Raw genomic sequence first — 20,106 nt, 5'->3', positions numbered from 1 at the left:
TAGGAATTTGAGTATTAATATGACTTAAATGCACCTGGTCTTACAAGGAGGTGTGTTCAGGTGCATTCTGGGCGTGCTGGTCTTACAGGGTCTTCACGCTGTGAGCCTAGATCGTTAAAATCGGGCCCTGAAGCATGAATTGGCCTTAAGTTGTAACCAGTTCTCTCTCGTTCTCTCTTTCTCCCTCTCTCTCTCGTCCTCTCTCTCGTTCTCTCGTTCTCTCTCTTTTCTCTCTCTCTCTCTCTCACATATCATGACATCAACCATGGCGGTGACTCTAAGAGCTCGTGTCTGGCGGGCTGCTTAGCCGCTACGTGCTGCTGCTTTATCTTGGACATCTTCTAAAAACCTCTGGCCATCTGCAGCCATCAACGCATCAAGAAATCTGTTTTAATTTGGGGAGAAGAACCTGTTTTATATCTTATATCTGTGTGTTTGAATGTTACTTCATTGTTGTGATGACTCTCATGACGTCACATCTGATTTGGGAATGAGAGAAATAAAAACATGAACATAAAATAAGAGTGTGTCTGAATGTTTCTCAGTCCTGAGTGTAAGGATGATGTGTGGGCAAAGGATTACTTATTATCAATGACAGAATTCTTTGATTTGAAGAAAACAAAAGTCTCAATACATGTAGTAGTAGAAACAAGAAGAACTAGAACTGCAAGCAGTTATGACGGGGCCCAAGCCTCCGATGCCAGTCGCCCCTGACTCCCCGGGGAGCGCGCCAAAGTGGGACCCAAAGCATTACGTGGGGAGGCAAACGTTGGTGAATATTGAGAGGTGTGATCCACAAGGTCTGCGGTAGCCTGTTCCTACCAGACTCTGATCCATTTCATTTGTCCAGAGAGTCTGGCCTCTCTCCATTGACAAGCGTTAACTTCCTTGAAGGCAGGTACTCTGTTGAAGTTTAAAACTATTGGATCTGACCAGAGCTACTCTGGATCTGCCATAACCAATCGCTAACTTTTGGTCGTGACATATGTCATGCGCATGTGCGACAAGAGGGGAGACTGTCAAGGCTATCATGCAAGGCTATTAGCAATAGCACCTAACGTTAGCCTTAGCCAACTCCTTCACCGCTAACAGACCGAGCTGGAAAATCAAACTTTTCCCGAAGCCCGTTTGGAGGAGGGCCACAACATCATGGCCACCAACAAAACTCCGCAAAGACTGTTCTTGCTCGGGCTTTAACTTCTGGATATTCAGCAGCGTTGCCACAACGGACCGAAAGGCTTCGCTCAAATCTTTCCCCGCCACAACTCAAGCACACGGCCTCAACGTCATCGTTCTCAGCCACTCCCTCTGTTCGCTGATTGGACTGCCAAAAACTTTGGTTGAGAAAACCCAAGGCTATACTGCAAACCCAGACGGAGTACTGAAGCGAAATTAAAATTGAGCGGAAGTACGTAGGAGGGCAGAGCCAGGCTAGGTCTGTGGTACTCTGCCGTTGCAAATATCCTAGTAACATTGATTGAGTAGAAGGGCCAAGACTGCTCTACTTTAGATACAGCGTCCCCTAATGGCCGATCTTCATCGATCACATCTACAGTTCTATATATTTGGAGTCATCCAGTGCAAAAATAAACATATTGAACATTATATGATTCCTTTATGACTCATAAAGGACAAACTATTAACATTTTTATACACACAGTGTATCAATCTTGGATGTAACAGTATGGATTAATTGCACAAAGACCCGAAAAACTCTGGACTTTGGCGTAGCTCTTGCTACTGCCGGTTCTTGCAGACTCAGGCTTGGATCCCTAATAAAGAAACGCTCATAGATGCAATTGCAGTGATATATGTTTATTTGATTAAAATGACAGAAACAAGAAAGACTCAGAAACATTAATCACTTTAAAATTTGAAGGAAAGAAAATTCCTGTCTACAATTATTACTTATCATTATTTGGATGCAGATGAAATCAGTTTAAATCTATGAAGTGCTATGAAGACTTGTTTAAAAAAAAACTATCACAGAGCTGCTGTTTCTGTCTCTACATGGGGAACAGCAGATGTCCACTGAAGGTGGTGTGGTGATTAGCATTGTCAAACGCCAAAGTGCCAGACCACAGACGCACAGACACGACATCTTCTACCTCCAGAAACAGTGTAACGCCTTTAGAAGCACTCATAAAACCGCTCGCCTGTTGCTCGTATGCAATGAAAACATTCTCTGAGTTCTTGAACAAGCTAGCACCTGAAGGATGGCTGCCGTCTCCATTTGTACCGATCGACCACTCAAAGTTGTACGCTCCTCTCACCGGGGCAGTGAACACTCCTGTTGGATGTTTATTTTTGTCATTTTATATGGAAAATGAAAAAAAAGTTTGAACAGCAACATACAAGTGAAATATATTAGGGATGCACACTATATCACATCTTTGACATTGGTCCAGTATTAAACACGAACCAAGCTGTAATGTAACCCTACAGGACTAATGTTCAGCAGAGTCCACTAAAAGTTCTGTTGTTTCCCCGAAATCGCCATCACCAAACCCACCAGACTCCATGTAAATAATCAGGACTTTTATCATCGTAAAACACACTTCACTCCAAGTGGACAGAAACTAAATAAAACTACCAAAAGCCGTCTTGGTTCATCTTTCCACTGTTCAAACAATCACCACTCTGGTTTGGTTGAAATAAACCCTTAATTCACCCATTCACATGTGGATGCTAAAAGTCTTGATTATTTACATGGAGTCTGGTGGAGATATGCTGGCTCTATACACACTAAAAGTCCTGATTATTTACATGGAGTCTGGTGGAAATACGCTGGCTCTATACACGCTAAAAGTCCTGATTATTTACATGGAGTCTGGTGGAAATATGCTGGCTCTATACACGCTAAAAGTCCTGATTATTTACATGGAGTCTGGTGGAGATATGCTGGCTCTATACATGCTAAAAGTCCTGATTATTTACATGGAGTCTGGTGGAGTTTGGTGATGGTGATTTCGGGGCTGTTTCATGTTAAACTAAAAGGATCTTACTCTTTAACTAAAAGCTCTATCTCTGTAGGGATCCTTTCATAATGTTGTCAGATTTACAGTTAGAATAATAATCTGAGTCTGTCAGCAGCAACAACAGAACTTTTAGTGGACTCTTAACTGCTGCTGAACATTAGTCCTGTAGGGTTACATTACAGCTTGGTTCTGGTTTAATACTGGATTCATGGGATTCTCCAAATGTTTTGCAAAAAAGAAAGACATTACTATAATACAGTGTGTACACGTGTTCTTCAGTATACACAAAATATAATTATCATAGAAACTTGTTTTATAAAGATCATTTCGATATTGCTAAATATTGGTAATCTGCCAAATTGAATTACTCAAATGTTCATCCATGTGTTCATTAATCATATCGGTGCATCCCTAAAATGTATTGTTAGAATATCAGAACTACCTGTGTTTGAGTTGTAGGCATTTCCGATGTTGGTAACAACATGTTTGAAGATCAGGGTAGTGTACATGGAAAAGGGTCCAATAGTTGCTGATTTACCTCCAGCCAGAAGAGAGGCTGAGAATGCAACCTGTTCGACTGAGAGAGAGAGAGAGAAAGAGAGAGAGAGAGACAGAGAGAAAGAGAGAGAAAGAGAGAGCGAGAGACAGAGAGAGAGAGAGAGAGAGAGAGAGAGAGAAGACATGTTTAAATAGTTTTAAACTACTACATTCTCAAAAAATCAAACCTTAAGAAGAGGAAAACTCGAAGAAGACTTGGAAAGAAAATCACCAAGAAAAAGATTTAATAAGGCAAGAGAAGTGAAGACAAGGACGAGCTAACTCTTCTAACAACAGCTAAGGACAGAGCGAGAAGGCTATGCTACTCTAAGCTAAGGACCAAAAGGCTCCAAACAAAAGGAAAAACCCACCAAAGGCTAGCACGTCTTCTTCAGACTCAAGAGAAGCTGTAGTAGAGTAGTAAGGTAAGCTTCCTTCATATCCACAATAGTTTAATTTGTACCTCAAGAAGCCAAGGCTAGCCTTAATATAATAGTTTGTTTATATAACATAGTCTCAAATTTAATAAGTTTAACTACTAGCCACTTTTAATTAAAGCTGTTTTATCTTAAGTAGTTGATCGACTGAGAGAGAGAGAGAGACAAAGAGACAGATAGACAGAAAGAGAGAGAGAGAGACAGAGAGATACATCGCCATCTTGGCCTGACCCAAAACAAAATTCAGAACCTGCCACTTGTGCTTGTGATGGCAACTGTAATTAAAACCACAGACAAAAACCTGTTTGCTGAAAGCCTCCCCACATTTGGTAAATACAGTTTGTAAAAACAAAATCACAGCAGAAAGACGCTGACACTCAGAAAAGCAGTGAAATACTGTCTCTCTCAGTCCACAGAACGGACATTTGTCCTCAACCTCAGCATTTATAATGGACACAAAAGAGTTCACTGCGATAATCCCATGAAGGATCCTCCACTGTAGTCTGCATGTCTTTGTGGACAGTGGGGGTTTATAGATAGACCTCCATGCAGGTCTAAAACTGGGATTCAGACCAAGGAGACTCCTCCATGGAGTGTCAGTCCGTCAATTCAGCTTGGTCTTATTCAATCCTTTCACCAGAATACCATAAAAACCTTTTCCTGAGGCATTCTCCAAAGAGACGGCCCGCACCGGCTCCAACAGAGGGCCCCCACAGGCTTTATAAACCGGGAGCAAAACCAGGGAAGGATACGGGTCATTCTCGTTCGGCAGCAGTGACCCATTACTGAAGGAGTCTAAGAGGAACCATTCATGTCCAGTCAGCTTGTGTCTCCAGTACTCCAAAAGTTGCCCTGTGACCCGGACCGACCTGAGTCCAAGTCCTGCTGCAGAATACAGCGGGATAAAGGCCTCCACAAAACGTCTATCGGTCCAGTGAGCATCCTCTGTAAAAACTGGAGGCGGAACGCAGCACCTCTGCTTGCCAGATGGACCAGTCCTTGCCCTCCCTCCTCTTTAGGGAGGAACAGGACGCTCTGTGGGACCCAGTGCATCCAATCCCAAATAAATCCACCAAAAGCCTCTGTACCTGGGACAGGAGAGAGGCCGGGGGGTCAACGCAGGCCATTCGATGACACAAGGAAGACGAGACCAAATTATTTAAAAAGGACAAACACGGCGCTTGACATTAGGACACGGCAGTAGCCACTTCCGCCATTGATGGCATCTTTGAGACAACCTTTAACAGTCTCCAAAACATTGTCCCAGTTCTTTTGTACATAGTTCTCATCCCCCAAGAAAACTCAGAGGTACTTCAGTCCTCCCTTTTTCCAGACTAAAGCACCTGGCAGCCTGAGCCGATCCCCCAAACTCTCCCCCACCATCACAGCCTTACTCTTCCCCCAGTTCACTCTTGCAGATGAAATAAAACCAAAATCTTCCAGAACATCTTTTAAAACATCAATATCTCTTTGTGAGTTTATCAAAACAATTAAATCATCTGCGTAAACAGAAAACTTAAAAGAGATAAGACACTGAGGGAAACACACACCATTCAAATTGTTCCTTAATTTTTTTTTTAAACATATCTTTATTAAATTTCCTCAGGGCACATTCAACATACAGGAATACAGCTACTGAGTAAAGAACAAAGCCCTCGTTTTAGCCCACCCGTAACCCCTTAAAATAAACAAACAACCAAGACAAAAAAAAAAATAAAATAAATAACTAAACAAAAACACAGAAGGTTTGCGCATTTGAGGCATACTCAACGTAATCAGTAAAATTGGGTTATTTAGGCCATTGTATGTCACCTGGAAATGCACTTTGAGATCTCAGACCATGCTAGACCATAGAGGCCACTCTGAAGGGTCCGTGCACCATCCTCCCCAATATAGTCCAAGAAGGGGTCCCAGATTTTGAAAAAGCGGAAAGGCATGCCTCTGAGCCAGAAGCTAATAGCTTCTAATGGGAGAAGTTCCAACACACTCCGAGTCCATTGTGAAATCGTGGGAACAGAGTCCGAGATCCACAGAAGAAGAATACATCTCCTTGCATTAAAGAGAAGCACCTCCAGCAGCCTTAGTTTGGAGGAGCCAAGACCCAGTGCTTTAGTATTTAACCCCAGAATACAGCTGATGGGAGTAAGAGCTAGTTTTTTCTTGAATATAACATCAATTTCCTTACAAATTTTGACCCAGAAGTCATTAATAAGGGGGCACTCAAATATACAGTGGAAATATGTACCTTCAGAAATTTTACATTTATTACAGAATTTTGAGAGCAATGGGTTAAACCTATTGCGTTTCACCGGTGTGATTTGGAGCCTGTGTATGACCCTAAATTGCATCTCCCTGGCCTTGTTGGTAAATAAGCAACCTGCAGGGCCTGACCAAATCCCATTCCACACATCGTCCAAGATAGTCTCCCCAAAATCCGCCTCCCAGAGTGATCTAACGTGAACCGTACAGTCACTGGTTGAAGTTGACAGGGCCTTGTAAAGCCTGCTAATAAGTTTCCTGGAGTCAGGCTTCAGGAGAGCCTTCTCCACAACTGAGATGGAAAACCCATTAGGATACAACTTAGCATTAGAAAGAATGAAACTGCGTATTTGCAAATACCTAAAAAAGTTATTCTGTGGGAGATTGTACTTCACTCTGAGCTGATCCAAAGACAACACAGTGCCCTCTGTCAGCAGGTCCCCCACAGTCTTTATACCCCTACTAAACCACACTGAGAAGGCTTGGTCGGCCACACCAGGAGGGAAATCTGGGTTCAAATGGACAGGTGTAAGGAGAGAAAAAAACCATCTTGGTCTTCTAACTTTCTTATCATCCTCCAGACTTTTAAAGTATTCTGTAGAATAAAATTGCCCTTTAAGTTAAGGCGAGCCCACCCCTTAGATGCATATAATAGATGGTACAAAGGAATAGGGGCCACTGGGGCAGCCTCCAAATCAAGCCAGGTAGTCTCGGTACCCTTGTCAAACCAATGCCAAATATAGGTGCAAAGAGATGCTAACTGATAGCGTCTAAAATCCGGTACTGCCAAGCCCCCTTCCTCGAGGGGGCGCTGTAGTGTAGTGAGTTTCAACCTGGCTCGCTTGTTCTTCCAGAGAAAGGAAGTCATAGAGCTGTTTATAACAGAAAGTGATTTTCTTGTTAACAAAGCTGGGATCATTTGGAAAGGATACAGTAACCGGGGAAGTATAGTCATTCTGATAAGATTCGCCCTACCCAGGAGAGACAGTGGCAGAGCCGTCCATCGGGCCAGGTCCTCCTTAATCTTACGAATTGCAGGGACAAAATTGGCTTTGTAAAGGCCTGAGAGTAAGGGAGTAATGCGTATGCCCAGGTAGACAAAACCGGATGGGGACCAACGGAAAGGGGCGGAGCATTGCGGAGACCAAGACACATGAGAAGTGAGGGGCATAGCTTCAGATTTGGAGTAATTAATTTTGTAGCCTGAAAATCGACCAAAGGAATTAATTATGTCAACAACCCGTGTGATAGAAGATTCAGGACTACTTAGGTAAAGGAGAACATCATCACAGTAGAGTGAGATTTTATGACACGTGGGGCCCACTTGAATGCCTATCACCAAAGGATCAGATCTAATTGCCTCCGCTAAGGCTCCATGGCAAGGGCGAATAAAAGTGGCGGGCGGACAACCTTGTCTAGTTCCCCTTCTACCGGAAAACGGGAAAGACTTCAGGCCATTTGTAATAACAGAGGCGCGAGGGGCAGCATATAGCAGAGGTATCCACATAATAAAGTTGTCCCCAAGGTTAAATTTCGAAAGAACACCCAGCAGATAGGGCCACTCAATCCTGTCAAAGGCCTTCTCTGCATCAAGGGAGATGACGAGAGATTTGGCCTTTGACGTTGAACTATGCTGTATGAGGTTCAATAGTCTCCTTACATTGTTGCGCGAGTTACGACCCAATATGAACCCAGTTTGGTCCACCGAAATTAAATCTGGGAGGACACCCTCAAGCCTCTTAGCCAGAATTTTAGCCAAAACTTCCGGTCTACGTCCAGCAGGGCAATTGGTCTGTAGGAGGCACATTCATCTGCAGGTTTGCCTTTCTTTAAAATTAGGGAAATCTTTGCATCCATCATAGTGTCAGGGAGAGCCCCAGAATCAAAGGAATGGGATAGCATATGAAGAAGAGGGTCCACCAACAGGTCTCTAAAAGTTTTATAAAATTCGGGGGTCAGCCCATCAGGACCTGGGGCCTTATTATTTTGTAAGTCACCGATAGCTTCTATCACTTCCTGTCGGTTAACAGGCCTATTCAGCCTCGCTTTCTGAGTCTCAGAGGCTTGAGGGAGTTTGATAGATGATAGGAAATTATGCATTAGCTGCCCAGAGCTGTGATCTGATTCAGAATTGTATAAGTGTTCATAGAAATCAAGAAATTAGTTGTTTATATCTTTGTTGCTATGGACTCTTGCACCAGGACTGTTCTTTACAACTGGAATAGCCTGGGAGCCAGCATGTCCTTTAATCAAATTGGCTAGATACTTGCTCGGCTTGTTACCAAATTCATACATCTTATGCTTACCGAACAGTATGGATTTCTGAGCCTCTTTAGATAGAAGAGTGTCCAGAGCTGCTGTGGTAGTGTCAATTTGAAGCCTCAGGCCTTCTGAAGGCTTAAGGTTAAATTCTCCCTGTAATTTGTTTAATTGCTCCTCAAGAAGCTGTTGTTCTGCTCTCTGTTTTTTCTTAAGACCTACTAAAAATGATATAGTAGAGCCCCCATATGACGGCCTTAGCAGTTTCCCAAAGTAAACTAGGAGACACATCTGGGGCACTGTTCTCAGAAATGAAATAATTAAACTGCTCACTGATACGTTTTAAAATTGGGATTTTTAAGCAGATGGTTTGGAAAGCGCCATTGCCCCTAATGCTTTGAGCCCTGCTGGACATGACCAAAAACACTGGCGAGTGATCACTAATAACTATACTGCCAATAGAGCAAGAGATGACCCTCTGAAGGGCATTTTTAGAGGAAAAAAATAGTCAATCCGGGAGGATGATTTATGTACTTTTGAATAAAATGTATACTGCCGTTCGGTGGGGTGAAGGGTCCTCCAAGTGTCAATAAAATTTACATCCATGCAGCAGCCAAGAGAAACCCCCCCCCCCCCCACAACCCCCACCCCTCTCCAAACCCGGTTTTGCAACAAAAAAAAAAACCCCTTTTACCAGCTATTCACTGAGGACTCAACAAAAAAAACAATCCAAAAAACAAAAAAAAAAAAAAAAAAAAAACAAATAGAAAAAAAAAATATTAAAAAAAAAAAAAAAAAAAAAAAAAAAAAAAAAAAAAAAAAAAAATGTCCTTCTTTAATAATAATAAAACAAAAATGCCTGATGTGTCGCCCCCAACTTCCACCTCTGTCAGGGGGAAAAGATTTGTGAACTAGGATGGCTACACCCCTGCTCTTACTTGTGAAAGACGAGTAGTAAATCTGGCCCCACACTCTCTCTTTAACTTTAGATGTTCATTGTCATCTAGATGGGTCTCTTGTAGCATTGCAATCTGTACTTTCTCTTTCTTTAAGTAATTAAGAATCTTTTACGTTTAATGGGGCCCTGAATCCAGTGGACATTCCAAGAGCACAGTTTAATTCCTGCAATATCAACCATTATCCCACATTGTGCGTACAATGGATTCACTGAGAAACATGTGCAGTATTAGACTCTGTGTACAATACCTTCTGATAGACATATTAACATAACTAAAAAACAATGTGAAAAAAAAGAACAGAAAGATAGAAAAACAAACCAATCTAGCCCTCCTACCCAAAACGCTTCCCTGAACTAAGCGTCTACACTCTACATTATGCATCCTAACTGTGCATTAAACCAGTGCTCCACAAGTAACCATTTATAGTTGTAAACGTCTATAAAACACATTATAAAAACACACTCAAACAGGATAAAGCATAAATAACATTATGACTCACCACCTTCAGACCCATAAGCTGTGTATAACAGAGGAGCCTACATAATAAGTATCTGAAAAGAAAAAAAAAAAAAAAACGGTCCGTCCAAAGTTGTCAGCCTGTGTACAGCTATAAAATAGCGACACCAAGAGGTCGGTGAGAAGTTATCCAGTGGGTAGCGTTCTCCGGTCCGCCCGGAGAGTCGGGACTATGGACTCTCGCGTAGAAACTCACTGCCTCCCCCGCTGTAGCGAGCTGTACTTGCCGCCGTTGAATGAGATTTGGAGCCTAGCGGGGAACAGCAGGCCGTATTTGACGTTCTGCGCCCGGAGCTTCTGCTTGATGTTGGTAAAAGATGCTCTCCGTTTAGCGACCTCAGCAGTAAAATCATGGAAGATATGCACGCGTGTCGCGGAAGGTAGCGGACCCTTCTCCCTGGCTAGCTGGAGGATGCGCTGCTTCACTCTGAAATGGTGCACCTTTACAATCATGGGTCTCGGACCCGAGGCTGGACGGAAAGCTTTAGGCGGTGCCCCGATCCAACATCTCTGGCCCGTCAGGAATCTCCATACCCACGCGTCTCAGCAAAGAAGTCGGTCATAAATGCCGTGACCTGCGGCCCCTCCATGTTTTCAGGTACACCCACAACAGTAGATTCTGTCGTCTACTCCTCGACTTGAGGTCCTCAGATTTAGCCATTAGCAACTTGTTGCAATTCGCTAGCTGTTCGCATTTGGCCTCAAGCGCGTAATCCTATCGTCGCAGTCTTGCAGGGAAGCTTCAACTTCAGTAAAGACGTGTCCCAAAAGTGTCTATAGTAGACTGCAGGGTGCCCAGTGAACCGCGGGTTTCAGCCCTAAAACTTTCAATAAGTTTTACCAACTGCGAAGTGACGGGCCTTCTTTGTTCGCCCGTCGTAATGCGCGAAGAAGGCTGGTTAGCTTTCGTTAGCGTGTCGGTTTTGAGCTCGAGCTGGACGTTCTTGGCGAGTAGAACCCTTCCCAGACATATCGGCAGATGTCTTAAATAGTCCGAACCAAAAATAGGGGCTAAGACAACGGGCTAAACAGACGTTTAAAACAAATCAATGGATAAATATGTCGGAGCTGGCAACGGCGCGTCTACTCTCTACCCATGCTCGACAGCGCCCCCCAAATTGTTCCTTAATTTGTGGAGCAAAGGCTCAAAGGATAATGAAAATAACATTCCTGAGAGAGAGCAGCCCTGCCTCACCCCCCTCTTGATGCTGAAGGGACCACCCAACCCACCATTTATCTTAAGAACACTCGCAATGTCACTGTAGAGAACCTGGATCATGGCTATAAAACCAGGGTTGAACCCAAAAGCAGTCAGAGTCTGCCACAAGTACTGGTGTTCAACCCGGTCAAAAGCCTTCTCCTGGTCTATGGAAATAAGACCAGTTTCAACAGCCAATGAACTAGAGAGGTCCAAAACATCACGAATTAAAGTGACATTGTCACTTATGAGCCTGCTGGGCACACAGTAAGTCTGATCAGGGTGGATAATGGATGCCATCACCTCCCTCAATCTAAGGGCCAGAGCTTTGGACAGGATTTTATAATCCGTCCACAGCAGCGAGACCGGTCTCCAGTTCTTCAGCTCATGTAGGTCTCCCTTTTTAGGTAGCAGGGTGATGACGGCCCTCCTGCAGCTCAGAGGAAGTCTACCTTTCAGGAGACCATCGTTCAGCACCTCGAGCAGGTCCTGTCCTAAGATGGACCAAAAAGACTTAAAAAAGTCCACAGGAAGGCCATCCATCCCCAGAGCTGTGCCGCTCTGCAAACTCCCCATAGCTGTGGTCAGCTCCTGCATAGTCAACTCTGCTGCCAGCTGGGAGTTATCCTCGGTGCTTACCTGAGGGAGACCACTGAAGAAGCTGCTGTACACATCTGGATTATCTGAACACTCACTTAAAGAGGTCTCTGTAGAAACCGGCAGCAAACTTCCTGATCTCAGACGAGTCTGAGATGTTAGAGCCGCTACCCGTACATAAAGAATGAATGATCTTTCCTTTGTCGATTTTTCTTCTCCAGCCCAAAGAAGAACTTAGATGGAGCATTCATCTGTGAGATGTTCATAAACCTCGACCTGACCAGAGCTCCCTGTGCTGAAACGCCCAGCAGGTTGGCTATAGCCGACTGTTTGGACTTGAGGGAGACTAAATGCCCTCGATCTCCTGTAGAAGCTGCTAAAGATTGCAATTGTTCTACCTGTCTCTCCAGATCCTTCAGTGACCGAGACAACTCTCCAGTGACATTACGAGTGAACTGCTGACAAAGTTGTTTTATCTGAACTTTTCCAAAGTCCCACCACTGCTGAATGCAGGTAAAAGCAGGCCTGCTCTCTCTGTGGGAAGACCAAAACAACTTAAAAGCCTGGTCATTTAAAAGAACTGTGTTAAAATGCCAATAGGCGCTCTTTAAACAAACATTTTTTATAAAAACAGAGCAGGAGACAAGACAGTGATCAGAAAAACCCACAGGCTGAATAACACACCTTTTAAAGACATTAAAGTGGTGTTTAAAACAATAGAGGCGATCTAATCTAGCCAGGGATAAAACATTGTCTCTTGAGTGACTCCAGGTGTACTGCCTATGGTCACTATTAAAACCCCTCCACAGGTCAGACAGCTCATGTGTTTCCACTAGCTGTCTGATCCTGTGGGACGATGCAGGATGAGGTTCAGGATGATTCCTATCCAGGGTTGGATCCACCGTACAGTTAAAATCCCCCCCAAAAACATAGAATCATCCCCACAAGCTTCAATGGCATCAGATAAAATGTTTAAAAATGCTACCCTATCCACCCCATTGGTTGGCGCGTAGACATTTAAAAACACTAACTTTACCTTTTCATAATGAGCTGTGGCCTTCAACAAAACACCTGGCACAATCTCATCCACATCAAAAGAAACGCTAGTGTAGAAACGCAAATCTACCGCCAACGGCAAAAGCGCCACCATCGGTGGCCACCGGTGCCGGTAGATCCCCCAGCACATCTCCATCAACCACCGAGGCGGCGGGAGGCACGGCCCCCGCCGCCAACGGCGCCTCAGTCGCTGGCAGATCCCCGCCAGCTGCAGCCCCCGCGCCTTTCCGCACCCCTCACCGGGCAGAAGCGGATCAAATGCCCCTCCACTCCACATCCAAAACAAAACCATATAACTAAAACCCTCCACTTTAAAAGAAAAGGACAGGTTTAGATCACTTGTTGTGTCTTTGAGAATCATGTCCACCTGTCTCCGGTGACCCACGATGTGCTTCAGCTGCGGGGATTTGCAGCCCAAAGACACCATTTTTATCGGAGAGACGAGTTGTCCATAGCGTGATAACTCTTTTACCAACATTTCATTTTTGATGAACGGAGGAGCATTTGAGATCGTTACCCTTATGGCTAACCAGTGGGAGACCAGGAGTGAAAGTGTCTTGGATCACTACACCACTCTCCACCACCTCTCTATCTGCAGAGGTACTGCTCAGGAAGATAACGATCGCTCTGTTCATACGGGAAGCAGACTTAATGCTGCTGAACCCAACCACCTAAACCTGCCTCCTCCACAGAACATTGTACAGCCGGGCTGAGTTTGATGGCATGACGCCGAGTCAGCTTCTCAAACTCAGCCACAGCGGCTTCCACCACCGGCATTGTGCCATACAAAGACACGCCACCAGTTACACCACCACCAACCCACCAAAAAACTTGAAACACACCACTAACTAATAAAAATAAATAAAACACATATAAACACACAAAAATAAGAGAAAAAAAGAGTAAGATAAACTCACACACGCTGAAACAAATCAGCACAAACCACGCTCTCCACGCTCAATCTGCCATTCACTCAAGAGAGAGAGAGAGAGAAAGAGAGAGAGAGAGCGATATAGACAACAATGTTATTTTAAAATTCATCAAATATTAAACTGATAATTTTGAGTCCTATGTAATCAAAGTGTTTAAAGGTCCCATGACATGGTGCTCTTTAGATGCTTTTATATAGACCTTAGTGGTCCCCTAATACTGTATCTGAAGTCTCTTTTATATAGACCTTAGTGGTCCCCTAATACTGTATCTGAAGTCTCTTTTATATAGACCTTAGTGGTCCCCTAATACTGTATCTGAAGTCTCTTTTATATAGACCTTAGTGGTCCCCTAATACTGTATCTGAAGTCTCTTTTATAGACCTTAGTGGTCCCCTAATACTGTATCTGAAGTCTCTTTTATATAGACCTTAGTGGTCCCCTAATACTGTATCTGAAGTCTCTTTTATATAGACCTTAGTGGTCCCCTAATACTGTATCTGAAGTCTTTTTTATATAGGCCTTAGTGGTCCCCTAATACTGTATCTGAAGTCTCTTTCCTGAAATTCAGCCTTGGTGCAGAATTACAGCCACTAGAGCCAGTCCCACAATGACCTTTCCTTAGGATGTGCCATTTCTGTGTCTGTAGCTATTGAGGAGGAGAGAGGGGGGGCAAGGTGGAGGGTGGGGGTGTGGCCTTGACCAACTGCCACTTTGCCCGTTTGAAAGCCATGATGTCTCTCTCTCTCTCTCTCTCTCTCTCTCTCTCTCTCTCTCTCTCTCTCTCTTTCTCTCTCTCTCTCTCATGGGTGGGGGAAATTCTCTGGACGGGCAAAGCAGAGAAAGGGGAGGTAACCTTGCTCCTTATGACCTCACAAGGAGAAGATTACTGATTGGTCCATCTGAGCTTTCATTTTCTCAAAGGCAGAGCAGGATACCCAGGGCTCGGTTGACACCTCTCACCATTTCTAGCCACTAGGGGAACTCATATTAATGTTAAAAAACCTCATAAATTGAAATTTTCATGCCATTAATTTACTACATTCCTTAACAAGGTTTAGTATTTAGAATATTCTGTTTAAAATAGAAACAGAATATTGAACTGGCTTTTGAGAATGTTATAGTTATGGGATCATACATAATAAGAACTAAGTCAAAATTAATAGATATGGTTGTTTTGAATCAATATATTTTCATGTATATGTGTCAAGATTCTGACCATTCTCTGTAAATATATTCAGTTCAGTTTCAGTCATCTTCATGTCTTTAAGACTCAATTTCAGAATATACAATGTTCATATGTAGAACGGGTGTAATAGAGAACCCTAAATAAGAGGGCAGAATAACATAAATAACAATAACAAACAAAATATCCTCAAAAAAAAGGCAAAACCATAAAAAATTGTATGTCATTAAAACTTGACAGTTAAAGCACTTCATCGTTACAGAAGCTGAAAGTAGCAGGGGTTAACATTTAAATTAAGAGGAGACACTACAGGCAGAATTTTTTTTTTCAGTTTATAGTTTTTGTCCTCTTTATCTTCCCTAAAATGTCTTGTTCTATTTGTGAAATGTTGTGTTTTGTCGTTCAGTGCCGTTCATTCATGGTTAGGGTTAGATGCGTGGAAAGACAACATGTATAGTAAATATATATAGTGATTCTACCTTTTCTTATTATTACACATCTTTCCTCTGCCATGGGAGGCTATGGCAGCCCATAGAACCGTACAGTAAAAAGTTGTGAAATTTGGCACATTGATTCGGGACAGTCCCATAATTCATTTCACCAAGTTTCAGGTCTTCACCACAGGTAGTGTAGCGCCACCAATGGTTCAACATTGGTGTTGCATCCATGTGATTAACTTCTGAACCATATGCCCGATTTTGAACATCAGGATATATTTGGAACAACCTGGTCTCACAGAATTCCGTGAAATGAACACAGCCCCTTAACTGAAAATCTGTGGCAGTTTCACAGATTCGGCAAAAATTCTGTGACGGGCACACGGATGCGATGCCTATGTGGGAAATTGGCTTTGCATGCGCCCAGCTCAGATCATATCATGTTCTGTCTTACATCATACTGTAATATTTCACCGGTAATAAAACCAAAATAATATTATTAAAATAAAGAAATGAAAGAAATACAATTAAACCATGATAAGATCTGGTGAATAAATGTTGATTAAAACAGCGGTTATTGGGCTAAAAATACCAATAATAGCAAAGCTGTATACAGCTTCTCTTCTTTGTCCAATTGCCATCAAAGTTGCTGTGATTGCTTGCTCATGCCATGGCAACACCATTCGTGCCATTGTACTGCTTGGCCCCGTCATGTCTGCTTGCAGCTATGCTTTTCATTAAACTTTGTCTATTTTTGTGTGTAGATTTCTCCTAAATTTACCAGAAGTTGGAAGCTTTTGGCCACCATGATTGAATATAGTAAAAATGAAATGTCTCGCTGTAAATCTCTCAGCAGCAGAAGCAGCCGGCAGCAAGAAAAATTATCAGAGAACAATACCTTTCTGTTGTTGATTCAGCTTGTCCACAACAGTGTTCAGCTGTGCTGCTTGTTCTGAAAAGTCAGAGACAGTTTCTTTAGACATTGCTCTAGAGCTGCAAAGATTAATGGATTAGTCATTATTAAATTACTCTCAAACTATTTCGATAATCAATTAATCGGTTTGAGTCAGTTATTATGTAAAACCAGTTGTGTGATGTCAGCTTGTTAACTATGAATATTTTCTAGTTTCCATTCTTCTCTGTGACAGGAAACTGAATATCTTTATAAATAAATCTTCCAGTAGCAAAAGCAGCCGGCAGCAAGAAAAATGATCAGAGAACAATACCTTTCTGTTCTTGCTTCAGCTTTTTCACTGCAGCTTTCAGCTGTGCTTGACCTGCAAAAACAGAGACAGTTTCTTTGTCAGCTTCATTTTTCTGCATCTTCAGTTTCTTTGGACATTGCTTTAGAGCTGCATGAATCAGTTGTCAACTATTAAATAAATCTCCAACTCTTTTGATAATCGATGAATCAGTTTGAGTCATTTTTTATGAAAAAAAAGTTAAACTTGTGTGTGAATATTTTCTAGTTTCTTCTCTCCTCTGTGACAGGAAACTAAATGTATTTGATGTGTGGACCAAACAACACCTTTGAGGACGTCATCTTGGGCTCTGGGAAACACTGATTAACATTTTAGAGACAAAAAAACTAATCCATTCATCTAAAACATAATCACACATTTCATCCATGATGAAAATAATCAGTAGTTTCAGCCTTATTTTTCTCCACTACATAAAAAAATACTTATTCCTCTCCTTTTGGATATTTCTGTTTTTTTGCTATGACACAATGCAAACTGTTCATGCTGTACCTTGAGTCTCTCTTTGCAACAGCGTCATGTCCGCCTTCAGTTGAACCAACGAAGCGGTCATCTCTTTCAGTGCAGCGTAGATGTCTTGAGGAAAAGGCTGCTGGCTTTCAACATTTTCACTTGGGACGACGGCCCCGAGCAGCAGCAACAGCATAAAACTCACAGAGATCTCCATCCTCACACTGGCAGCTTACTGTTGAACTGTGCCGTCTCTAAACCTGTGTGAGCTTTATATAGAAGCCCAGAGAAAAAAAAATTTACATTGTGACACATGATGTGTACCAATTCTATCATATTTCACATGCTGTGTCAACATCAGTTTGATTAACAAGGGTGTAACCACTTCTTCCCCGTATCACAGAACATTTTCCAGAGAAGATAAACACATTGATGATCTATGATTACATTGTTAAAGGGTACCATTAAACTTGGCCTCATCTTCCCATGTGTTTGTATGTTGAACAAGATTATAATCCTCAACGAAAATGAACAAAATTATGAAAACTAGAAGGAAAGAAAACATTGTTGTTAACTATTAAATAATTAAGAATTAAAAATAAAGACGAGGCATTACAAAAAAACAATAACCAAAATAATGTTTGTTTGCAACATTTGGAGTAAATGTCCTTAGTTTTCGTCTCTGTCAATGTCTTTCATAGAGCAAATAACGTTATATCTTTCAGAGTTGACATTTCCAACCATAGAGCTGTTTTACACAGTCTATGCCGTAGACACATATATAGTTGGAACCGATATCTCGATCATTCCCCCATCCGATAGATACCTGGACTATAGTTATGTGACTTACATGTTCGCTACGTCACAAGTTATTTGGCAAAGTTGTTTCCATCTCCCATTTTATGCATTAACCTTTTTTTGAAAAAGCCAAAAAACACTTTAAGCGATTTTGTGGTTTCCATCAACATTTTGTAATGCAATACTTAAAAATACATTGATGGAAACATGACTGTTATTGTCCTCCAGGAAACATGGTGCAAAGGTTCTTCCAGTGGTTGTCCCAATAGGATACAGAGAAATTATTGACCCATCCACCACATTAAAAGTAGTCTCTCAGGGGAGAGAATCACGAGGAATGACAATTTGGAATAAATCTGAATATACCGATTCAATAGAATTAATCAAAAGAGGTGAATTTTATATCAGCTGAAAAAGTCATATTTATCTGCCTCACATACATCCAGACTGAAGGTTGTCATGACATTGTGTAGAGACATTGTTGTCGTGTTTTTTAAGTCAACTGTTTTTAATGTTTCCGCATTCCCCAAAACACAAAACCACACTGGATTAAGTGTCTGTAAGAAGAAGCTGGCACAGAGCCAGAAGTATAAGGTAACAGAATGTCAGACCCATCAGCAGATGAATGTGGAACAGTTTATTTGGACAGACATGTTCCGGGACCTCCCTCCATAGATGGGGATCTCAATGTTAAACCCAAAATGGGAAATATAAGCTATAGGCTAGAGATGCTCCAATGATCACACCATTTCTGCAGAACAAATATTTGAATAGATTACAGTTTCAAGTTCAAATTACTTTATTTGTACCCAGAAGTAGATTTTGTTTGCAGTAGAGTCCTCATACACACATATGGGAAAAAACAAAAAGGGACATATCATGTATCATTCAACTTAAGACAGTGGAAATTAAGAAATGGCAAAAAACATAACTCAAAAGTTCTTACCGGTCCAGATTATACTTAAATATTGATGTGAACTAAACTACTAATAGTAAAAAGAAAGTAAAAGAAAAGGAATCAGTAAAAATATGTTTAGGTTGTAAAGAAACATATGTAAAGGTTAAAACCCTCAGAGCCCTAAGGCATTGTCCATGACGTCACACGGCACCTCCGATTAATATTTAGATTATTTAATGAAACGTTTATCAATCTATTTTTATCAATCTTTATCTTACCGTTTTTTCCAGCTAGAAGCTAACAAGCTAGCCATCACGGGGGTGTCTTTGTTGTCTTCATAGCCTTTGCAGAAGGTTTTCTATCCAGCCTGGAACTTGTGCCTCTTTTCGGAGTTGTTCAGCAATAAATCCAAACGCTTACATCCAAGATTTATCCACTCGATGTCCGTAATTTATCAATTTTCCATCATTTTTGCCACTAGCTCTGTGCTACCGGCTGCAACAGTCTAGTATACATCTCCCATGATGCTTTGCAAGACTGTTTTGACGTTTTTCAACCAATGGGAAGGCAGATCCATCACACAAAGAGTATATAGTCGAAAAGAGAGTTCACTCCAGGAAATAGGAGCGAGAACAAAGAGTAAAGGGAAAAAGAGAGATAACTACGGTCTATGACTGTGCTACAGAGAAGAATGGCGTCACTGTTTAGATATTTGGGATACATTTGGGCCTTTTCTTGAAGAAATGTCAATAGTTTGTCATTTATATGAGTTATAATGTTCATTATGTTTATTTTTGCACTGGATGACTCCAAATATATAGGAGAACTGTTTTAGACAACACAAATGCTTGCTGTGTGTGTGATATCAATACATTTGAACATTATTATTTTGATTATTGGCAAAAGCGTCTGGACTTTTTTTGAAAAATTGTATATATTTTGTCAACTATATAAGTTATAATGTTTATTTCTTCACAGTTTGACACCCAAGACATATGGGAACTGATTTAGACAGGAGATTGGCTTAGCTTTTATTGTTCTGTGTGTGATATCAATAAATATCTGTGAGATTAATTTTCCGTTTTATTTATTTATTTGTTTTTAAGGTCATACAACCTTTTTTTACTTTCAATTGACCTCATTACACCTCAATTATTCTAATATCCCAGTTTTTCCTGAAAAAAATGATGTACATTGATTGACTATAGACAACAGGGTTGATGTTTTACAAGCTTTTTTAGACAATAAAACCAGACGGAAAAGGAATTGTAAAAATGGCCTCAGGTTCCTGGACGTTAAAATATACTAAATAAATACATACATTAAAGCAACAATAAATAAAAACCTGTGCAA

At 41.7% G+C, this 20,106-nt stretch overlaps 1 protein-coding gene across 1 annotated transcript; it reads right to left on the bottom strand.

Annotated features, from left to right (window-relative positions):
* Positions 1–1,799: 1,799 nt before the first annotated feature.
* LOC120544157 (complement C1q-like protein 4) lies at positions 1,800–19,279 on the bottom strand. The gene is made up of 6 exons (XM_039777757.1): positions 19,032–19,279; positions 17,100–17,326; positions 16,575–16,625; positions 16,247–16,300; positions 3,421–3,555; positions 1,800–2,290 (listed from the first exon to the last, which is right to left on the bottom strand). Exons 2-6 carry the CDS (start codon positions 17,272–17,274, stop codon positions 2,007–2,009), a joined length of 699 nt encoding a protein of 232 aa, XP_039633691.1. The 5' UTR covers positions 17,275–17,326; positions 19,032–19,279; the 3' UTR covers positions 1,800–2,006.
* Between the last annotated feature and the right edge of the window lie 827 nt (positions 19,280–20,106).

The sequence above is a fragment of the Perca fluviatilis genome, chromosome 16 (assembly GCF_010015445.1).
Source record: "Perca fluviatilis chromosome 16, GENO_Pfluv_1.0, whole genome shotgun sequence".
Classification (NCBI taxonomy): domain Eukaryota; kingdom Metazoa; phylum Chordata; class Actinopteri; order Perciformes; family Percidae; genus Perca; species Perca fluviatilis.
Note: the sequence above shows the minus strand (reverse complement) of the source record. Positions and strands in the feature narration are given on the sequence as shown.